We start from the raw sequence: 10,264 nt of genomic DNA on the forward strand, positions 1-10,264 counted from the left end.
TAATTGGTTAATTAAGTGATTGTTTTAGTGTTGGGACCCTGTAGTTCTTTAAGAGGGTCTGGCAAGGATGTGATAGTTGTCTAGATTTTCATTTCCACAATGTGATAGGGGATAAAAGGACAATATTATGACACATACATTAGTGAGTGTACAGGGCGATGGAAAAGCGAATCAAGCAAACACATGATACAGTACCTCTGTGTTCTGAATGTAATGGGATGTATGGATACATACAGTGGTTATTTCTCATCATGGTATATTGTAAATCTTGTGACTAACTTCAATACAGGAGGACTCTCTTCAGGAGGTAACCTGGATATAAAGTAAACTTTACTGTTTGCACTTTTGGTTAAGTTGTCACAACTTAATTAAATTAGATGCTTTATTCAAATCTAGTAATATCTTCATGTAGATGCTAGTACATTCTTCTGCTTATAACACTTTTCTTCTTATTGACAATGGATAAACGATAGTTTTTTTAGTTTTTGTGTGTTTTTCTGCTCTGTGTGTGTTAACACTCCCTGGGTTGCATGTATGGATGTTAAAATCTTTTCCCACAGAAGTCGCACATTTGCCCATAAACCCACACTTGTCACCTTCTGATGAAAGCTAGATAAAAAAAAAAATATTTTAGTTTCTTACCATTTGTTAAAAGGTTGTTTAGATTTAAAGTTAGGGGGTTTAAGTGTAGTCTATAGAGTGCTATAGAGTGCAATGCCATCTATCCAGCAATTTGTGTCAGTAGAGTTTGACACCAGTCTAATTAACTTTGGGGAGTCACCCACCCCAGAGGAATGGAAAACAATACTGTGCCAGAAACTGTCTGTGAGAGCACCCATTGTTTCCCTAAACAAGCTCAGTGTGGGACTAGCTAAAGGAGTGGAGCACAGCATTCATATGTCAGATGCATGTCCCTTCTGTGAATGTTCCCGATACATTGTTCCTGCAGACATCGATGATGTGTTTCACCACATCCAAAAACTACTAGCAGCAGGCATAATCTAGGAGTTGAGAAGTCCTTATGCTTCCCCAATAATAATCGTCTGGAAAAAGAATGGAGACGTAAGAATGTGCATTGACTACTGCACACTCAATAGTCGTACTGTTCCTGACCAGTACACCACACCACACATTGATGAAGCACTAGACTGCCTATCTGGTAGCAAGTGGTTCTCTGTCCTTGATCTGAGTAGTGGCTTTTACCAGATTGCCATAAAAGAGAACGACAAAGAAAAAACAGCCTTCCTCTATCCCCTAGGGTTCTACCAGTTTGAGAGAATGCCTCAAGGCATCACCGAAGCCCTTGCCACTTTCCAGAAGTTGATGGAGAAAGTAGTTGGAGACATGAACATGCTTCAAGTGTTGGTTTATTTAGATGACCTGATTGTGTTCGGACAGACATTAGAGGAACATGAAGAGAGACTACTGAAAGTCCTAGACCACCTTCAGGAAGTACAGGTCTGAAGGTTTCACTTGACAAATGCCAGTTTTGTCAGACAAAGGTCAAATATGTGGGTCACATAGCCTTCACTGATAGCATCGCAGCTGACCCTGCAAAAATTAAAGCTGTCACTGAATGGCCCGGGTCTAGCAACCTAAAAGCCTTACAATCATTTTTGAGCTTTTTTTGTTATTATTGATGATTTATCAAGAACTACTCATCTATTGCATGTCCCTTGACAGACCTTACCAAAGGATACAGCCCCACTCAACATGGGAGAAGTCCCAAAAAGGATTCAAATAATACTTACCTGGATGAGCGAGAGCCCTTTGGTGCCAGGTGGGACAAGTTCTGCACTGAGGCATTTGAAAAGATAAAGTACTGTCTCAGAAATGCCCCAGTATTGGCTTTTGCTGACCCCAACAGGCCATACATGCTACATGTACACGCCAGTCTGAGTGGACTTGGTGCTGTTCTCTATCAAGAGCATCCAGATGGACTGAGGCTTGTAGCATTTGCCAGTAGGAAACTGAGTTTTTCTTAAAGGAACTATCCCATTCATCAGTTGGAGTTCTTGTCCCTTAAGTAGGCAATTTTAGAAAAGTTCCATGACTACTTATATGGAGCCCATTTCACTGTACACACTGATCCACTAACATATGTTCTCACCTCAGTGAAGCTTAATGCTACAGGGCATTGGTGTCAAGAGTGGACCCAAAAGAAGGAGAGGCTGAGTAGCAGAGTATTTCCCAAGGTGGTGTCAAGTCAATCTGCCAGAGAGTTGGTGCTCTTGGCTTCCCTAGAGACTCTCCCAAATATGCTAAACAACTTGGGGCATCTCCAGATTGTGTTCCAGATGCATATGCTTTCCCAACACACATGCAGCTGAATGCACTGGGCCAAATGTCTCAATAAAAGCTGATATTGGTACGTTAAATATGTGGACTGTATCTTGAATTGTCAACTTGAGGATCCGCTGTAAGATATTTGTCCTACATAGTTTATTGTACAAGGCTGGATATTCTTCTGTACGGAGTTGTCTTGCAGTTGTGTAGTGTTATCATGTCTAGCCTCGTAGCAGACCTAACGAACTTATTAGCATTCATTACATAAATGAATGTTGGTATTGGTAATATAGCTAACACGGCGTACTCCCAAGACTGGATTCATTCTTCCCGACCTGGAATTCATGGAGATTATCAGAGATAGTGCTACATGAGTGACCAGTTGGATGGTACAACGGAGCCCGCTACTGCTTGTACCAGGACATGTGGGCCTGTGACTACTTCACCATTGGGTGGCTATTGGGACCCTTTTGCCATTTCTTTTGGACACACAGAGGAGGTAACGCTTCAGTCTCAGGACTATGAACTACTAAGTAAGGTACCGTCTTTTATTTGGATCTTATGAGTGAAACAGCTGCTTAATTTTTGACATCAGCGCAGCCAAGTATCCATCAAGCCAACAACGGGGGTTAAACTTCAGTGTATGTGCCAGCTGGTGGAGAGTCAGTGTGTGTGATGTGTGAGCCCACTATGTTTGTGTGTTTATTTTGAAATATTGAAACGTATCGTACAAGGAAAAGGTTCATAAATATTGAAAGGAGATTGTTATTATTTATGGTTTACCATGACCTGTTTTTGTTGAGTAAATTAAGAAACTTTAACTCTAACTTGTGTTTGGTTATTCTGAACAGCACCCATAGGATCTAAGGGCACATAATATAGCGAGGTTTGTTACCATCTTAAGATTTGTCACTTACAGTTACTACGAATTATTCAGACTCAGTGCCCTTACCTTATACAGTGGGTATATAGGTGGGTTATGGTTAAACATACTCAGTGGCAACATGCCAGCCCAGTCCCCCAGTTTGCCTGCAGTTACCAAGATGGGTGTCAGTCTTACCCCTGTTCAGCCACATTAGTTGTTCTGATGACAAGAAAGGTCAGAAGACACATTGCAACATACTAAATACCTTTCTGCCCTCCCTCACTGTCCTACTAGAATTATATTGAAAGCAACAATATTATATTAATAGTCATGATCACAAAAAAAATGATTGAACAGTCACAGCCTATTTAGGTATTGGAAAAAAAATTATCGTACTTTTGCTGGGTTTGCAAAAACATTGTGGTGTGATGTCATGATGTCATCATGTTACAATAATAAACATATAGTTAAAGTTGGTAAACTATCCTGGATAAAAAATATTTTAGACAGAAATTAAACATGGGTCTCCTGTGGCAAAGTCCTGTGTTAATGTGACCCATCATTCTGCTGCAGTAACATTTTGAAATGCTGCTGATGGGCTTAGAAACAATAGACACAGGGGAGCTGACAATGACTTTATTTAATAGAAATGCAGAGGAGGGCTGCTTCTCTTGGTAGGCCTCTCTCAGCAAAGTAAAGCTCGACAGAGCTCTGCCACAAGAAGGAGAGATGTCTTCACCTCCATCTACTGTGCATAAGACTACACAGTCACACAGAGGAGGACACTTCTTTCTATAAATCACTGTGTTGTGGACAGTTTTACGATGGAGTTACTCAACCCAGATCTTGAGAAAAACACCACCTTTGTGCATCCTGCTTACTTTATAATAAGTGGATTTATTGACATACCTGATATGAAGTATTATTATGTCTTTCTCTTTTTTGTTTACATAGTTTCAGTGCTGGGAAACACAGCTGTGATGGGAATAATATGCTTGGATCATACTCTGAGAACTCCAAAATATATTGCAGTGTTTAATTTAGCATTTGCAGACCTGGTTGGTAGCTCTGCTTTGGTGCCAAAAGTATTTGACATTTTTCAGTTTGACCATCCCTACATTGTCTACAATGACTGCTTTACATTTATGTTTTTCTGCTACGCCTGCCTTTCAATGGAGCCTCTTAATCTGGTTGCACTTGCCTATGACAGACTGATAGCCATCATCTTCCCACTGCACTATCAAGTGAAGGTGACCCACAGGTTCATGTTTTCTTTGATTGCCTCTTTCTGGCTTTTTGCCAGTAGTGTTGTAGTTATTGCAGTTGTCCCTCTAACAACACTTTCCTATTGTAAATCTGTGGTTATTAATAGTTATTTCTGTGACTATGCCTTGGTGCACAGACTCGCCTGCAATGAAAATGTACTCACCTTGTTCACTGGACATTCTCTATCAGTATTTGTTCTTTGGCTTCCACTGCTATTTATCGTCTCATGTTATTCATATATTGGCTATGCATTGTCTAAAGTAGCTGCAGTTAAAGAAAGAGTGAAGGCCTTTAAAACCTGCACATCTCATCTTTCACTGGTGGCCACAGTGAAGAAAGCCATTTTAAAATGATCATTTGTGTATATTCAGCGCTATCTGTTTAGGATATTGTTTACAATCCAGTAAAAGTTGGAGCAAAGTCTATAGAGCAACAGCTACAGCTTATTGTAAAGTGGACACTTTTGTAACATCTCATAAATGATTGAACTTGAATTTATTTTATGAAAGGGATTGTAGTGATTTATTTTGAAGTCAAATAATTTAAAAGAACAATACTCAAATAAAATAACTCTTTTATGGCCCTGTGGCATTAACTACACTCTACATTATGACAGGTACAACACACAACACTAGTATTCTGCTAATTACTTTAATTTGTTTTTCAACCAAAAAAAGGGAAATGTATTTGGCCTTGTGTTGTACGGTAACATCCACCGCAAAATGTAGAAGTAGATTTATTTATAGACAGTAAATGTAAATTTTGCATTTGTGTCATACAACCAGAAATAGAATGAATTTGGTTCTCTCTGTTTTGTTCTTTTATACAGTCAAAGAAAATGAATGGCTGAATCATTATGCTTATGATTATTGATTTTATGGAAAAATTGGTGTTGAAATACTAGTAGATGACCAACTATACCACAAGATACACAGTAAGCCATGAGTTGATACATGATGATTGAGCCCATTGAGAAGGTTTGAGTGTCTGCTTCTGCAAAAACATCCTATATTCAGCTGCCTAGTACTTTACTGGAAAGTGATTGATAATGTATTTGTCAGAACCACAAGCAAATTTTGTTATTTTTTAAAATTAGTTAATAAACTATTTATTATGATTTATTTTTCTATTTTGGTATGGTGTTAGAATATCCCCTTAATATCTGAAAATTCATTTTAAATTTATTCTCACATCTTCCAATAATGAACTCCTTTTCTTTCTTTTCTTTAGTAGTTTGTTTAATCACATATACTACTCTGGTGGTACTATAGTGTAATAAAATCCTACACAGAAGACATTTTACATTAGTTTGTACAATACCCTTCATGATGAGGAAGCTGAACTTCATGTGTGTAAAATGGCGGCGTGCCTTTTAGACAGTGATTTGTATTAAAATTTTGAGATGCACAGAGCTGATCCTCATTAGATCCTAAATTTCTATCTGTGCCGAGGAACTAAAACTGCAATAATTGAGGAGAAGTTTATTTTGCATCTCATCCTTTTCCAGGATGTGCTCAAAACATCCAAATTCATGTCATTTTGATCTTGTAACTGCAGATGATCAGGACCAGTCTGTAATCACTGCCATCTCAGAGAAGCACACAGTGGACAAATGGCAAGAAGTCTTAAAGCAAGCAGAAGGCCTGTGTGCAGACACAGGATTTGCAAAATAGATTTCACTGTGTGAGGAGGCAGACCCAAACAGATAAACATCTGTAGAGTTTAAAAAGACCACATTAATACAGCATAGAAGACCTGAGAACATAATTGAGTTTGTGCTGTATCTATAATATATGCTTATAAATGTATTTAACTGGACCTCTAGAATAAAGTATTCTGTGAAATATAGGGCATCAGTTTAAGTAGGTTACAGCTGTTATTGCAATGCATGGGATTCATATTAGTCTTAGTCTGTTGTCTTACAGTGTACTCATCCATGTATGTCTCTCCAGTGGTGCTTGTGGAAGTTTGGTAATGAGACAAATGAAAAGAACAAACTGGGGCTGATTAATCTTTGTCATGGCTGCTGCTGCAGTTTGAGTGTAACCGTAGCAAATATACAAGAGACTTGGCTGTTTTAAGGCAAGAGACAATTATATCAGGAGATCTCTGCACCAGCAGGTATAGTGCACCTTCATCATCATGGAAACATTTCAGTTCAATTCAAATTTCTTTGTATAGCGCCAAATCACAAAAAGTTGCATCAACACACTTTACAAAGTAAGGTCTTTGTCTTACCATTATTATTCATATTGCTACTATTATTATTACTGAGGTAAAACCCAAGCACTTGGCAATAGTAGAGAGGAAAAACTCCCTTAATGTAAGGAACCTTAGACAGAGCCCAGCTCTTGATGGGCGGCCTTCTGCCTTGACGGGATGGGGTGAGTGGATAGAGAGAGAAAAGAAAAGCAACAAGACACAACAAACACAACAACAAACAGTCAAACACTGGACAGGTTGATATAGCTGATCACTGCTCATCTGAAACATACATCTACAGAGGCAAGGACACTCACAGAAATGTACAGGGAGAGAGAGAGGAGACACAAAGTTAGTGGCATGTAATGGTGGCATATAGGTGCAAGAAGAGAGAGGAGAGGAGCTTCGCAGCATGGGACAACTCTGTCTAGCCCTATGACTAAAGAATGGTACACCAAACCAAACTTATCCAACATGGCATCCTGTTGACTACAAACTACTGGTACAGTTAAATAAACTAAGAGGCAACAGGACAGACCAGGCCCCCAGTTTCCTTGCAGTTACCAAGATGGCTGTCAGTCTTACCCCTATTCAGCCACATTAGTTGTTCTGATGCGATGAAATGTCGGAAGACATATAGCAACATACTAAATACCTTTCTACCCTCCCTCAGTGTCCTACTAGAATTATATTGAAAGCAACAATATTATATTAACAGTCATGAACACACAAACAAAATTTCTTCCTGACTGTGTTGTGGACAATTATTGGAACAAAAATTATTGTAGTTTTCTGGGTTTACAGAAACATTGTGGTGTGATGTCATGATGTCGCCATATTACAATAATAAACATATGGTTACAATTTTTAAACTATCCTAGATAAAAGATATTTCACACAAGAACTAAACATGGGTCTACTGTGACAACGTCCTGTGTTAATGTGATCCATCACTCAATCTGCTGCAATAACATTTTGAAATGTTGCTGATGGGCTTAGCAACAATAGACGCAGGAGAGCTGACACTGACCTTCTGCTAATTGCTTTTGTTTGTTCAAATAGGTTTGTGTACAAGTATATACTGCAAATAAGTCACTGTGATGAAGCAGTTTGTGTCTCAGCATAATCATGTTGCCCTGATTGAGTCTACTGTATAGTTTTCATTTTAACATTTCATGCCAAATTTAAAAAATTTGCATTGCTAGAATCACTGTTAGAGTGAGAAATATTTATTGTGATCAAATGTTTTTTCTGTTTCTTGAGCTTTGATACCTTAAGGTTGCACTGAAATTAGCCATTTTGTTTCTTTTCTTTATCCCTTTACTGAATTCATCTTTGTTTTCTGACTGAACACTACTTTACATTAAACTTTTCAAGCCATTCAGGGACATTATGACTTTTTCTGAAATTATTATGTAAATGCCGCATGCTTTAATGTCTATTATTGTGGTTGTGTGAGGGGCAGTTATGAAGAGAACACTGAAAATTGTTGTGATCTAGAGTACTTTTACAAATAGAGTTCAATATTATGACAGAAGATGTGCAGGACAAAGCACACTAATAATTAAGACCTGGTGAGAGAGTGGACCTCGAGTTACTGAGAGGTGCACCTGGGTCATGATTGTGGCAGATTCTGTTTGAAAACTGAGCAGAACCAAACTGAAAAGACTTTCAGCATCAGCTAATTAAATTTGGCTATTGATGTGATAGTTTAAAATCAGATTTTAGAACCTGTCACACAACAGCACAGTGGGGAATTTGTTAGAATACGCTCGCACACGGAAGTGAGCGGGCGAAAAAGAGAGGCGGACCCAGGTAGCCGACTTCAGTGCAAGCAGTGATTTAATTATACATAGTGCAGTATAGTGATAACAACAAGTAAGTAGAGGATAATGAAATAGAGTAACCGCAGTGTCGACCAGCAGCAGGAGTAGAGGGTTGATGAGTTGACTGTGGTGGGCCGAGCAGGATCACTCCTGGGCTGGTCGGTGGTTGATGGTAGCTACTGGTAAAACATAAGCAGAGAGGAGTTGGTATGGCAGACAACTGGTGACTGTGCATCGACCTGTCTGGGAGGGTAGAGTAGAACCAGGGTCCGGAGGAAAAAAAAAAACAGTCCAAGAAGGGGAAAAAGAGGTACTGGCTAGAGGAGGAGAAAAGCATGGCAATTCTGGGCAAAAACAACAGGAACTGGAAACACAGAAAAATACAGTAACAAATAATAATCATAATGGAAGACAAAGAGACGGCCTAAGAACATGAACGAACCGGCAGGGAATGAAAAGTGAGCCGGGTATAAATAAGGTGGGGGACTGAGTGAATGCAGCTGGTGATAATTAAGGAAACAGGTGGCAGGTGTGTGAGATGGAGTGAGCTAAGACAGAAAAAGTGGGAAAAGGCAGGTGTAGCCGAGCAAACCTGACATACAGTCATGTGAAAAAATTAGGACACCCTTTGAAAGCATGTGTATTTTGTAACATTTTTTAATATATGGTTATTTAATCTCAATTTTAACAATACAGAGAGATTAAAGTAATACAACAAAATAATTAAAACTGAAGAAAAGGCTTTTCAAGATTTTCTGTAAATGTAATTCTACAAAAATGCCTATTCTAACGGAGGAAAAGGATAGCACACCCTCACATGTATGCCCTCTTAAAATGGCTCAAATCACACACAGGTATATCACACCAGGTGCACATAATTAGTAGATTGTTACTCAGCATTTTGAATGAGGCTTGCCCTATCTAAACCTCAGACATTTAGTTTGGTGTGCTCCTGACTATTGAAGTGAGAGTGAGCACCATGGTGATAGTGAAAGAGCTGTCAGAGGCCTTCAGAAAAAAACATTGTAGCAGCTTATGAGTCTGGATAAGGGCTTTAAAAAGATCTCAAAAGATTTTGAAATCAGCCATTCCACTGTCCGGAAGATAGTCTACAAGTGGAGAGCTTTCAGAACAACTGCCAACATGCCCAGGTCTGGTCACCCCAGCAAGTTCACCCGAAGAGCAGACCGCAAGATGCTAAAAGAGGTCTCCAAAAACCCTAAAATGTCATCTCGAGATCTACAGCAGGCTCTGGCTACTGTTGATGTAGAAGTGCATGCCAATACAACCAGAAAGGGACTGCACAAGTTTAACTTGCATGGGAGGTGTGCAAGGAGGAAACCGTTGCTCTCTACGAGAAACATCAGGCCACACTGACATTTGCCAGAGAATGTTGACAAAGACCAGGACTTCTGGAATAATGTTCTTTGGACAGATGAGTCCAAAATTGAATTATTTGGACACCAGAGCAGAGGACGTGTTTAGCATAAACCAAACACAGCATTCCAGGAAAAGAACCTCATACCAGCTGTGAAGCATGGAGGTGGAAGTGTCATGGTTTGGGGCTGCTTTGCTGCAGCAGGACCCGGTCAGCTCACCATCATAGAATCCACCTTGAATTCTACTGTGTATTGTTAGGGTTATTTTTATTTTACACACTTATGAATGGTTTTATTTTATAGCACGCATAAGTATGCATACTTACATCTCACAGATATGTTTATGTACCGTATTTTCCGGACTATAAGTCGCACTTTTTTTCATGGTTTGGCTGGTCCTGCGACGTATACTCCGGAGCGACTTATGTATGTTTTTTTTT

General features: G+C 39.2%; 1 protein-coding gene across 1 annotated transcript; it reads left to right on the forward strand.

Annotated features, from left to right (window-relative positions):
- Positions 1 to 3,975: 3,975 nt before the first annotated feature.
- LOC109953268 (olfactory receptor-like protein DTMT) lies at positions 3,976 to 5,995 on the forward strand. The gene is made up of 2 exons (XM_020588696.1): positions 3,976 to 4,572; positions 5,975 to 5,995. The coding sequence occupies exons 1-2, from the start codon at positions 3,976 to 3,978 to the stop codon at positions 5,993 to 5,995; spliced, it is 618 nt and encodes a 205-aa protein (XP_020444352.1).
- The last annotated feature ends 4,269 nt before the right edge of the window (positions 5,996 to 10,264 follow it).

The sequence above is a fragment of the Monopterus albus genome, unplaced genomic scaffold, assembly GCF_001952655.1.
Source record: "Monopterus albus unplaced genomic scaffold, M_albus_1.0 scaffold599.1, whole genome shotgun sequence".
In the NCBI taxonomy this organism is placed as follows: domain Eukaryota; kingdom Metazoa; phylum Chordata; class Actinopteri; order Synbranchiformes; family Synbranchidae; genus Monopterus; species Monopterus albus.

Coding starts and splice junctions, on each gene's coding strand:
- LOC109953268 (XM_020588696.1), top strand. CDS start 3,976: ATGGAGTTACTCAACCCAGATCTTGAGAAAAACACCACCTTTGTGCAT. Junction 4,573..5,974: donor GACTCGCCTGCAATGAAAAT/GTACTCACCTTG, acceptor TTGTAACTGCAG/ATGATCAGGACCAGTCTGTA.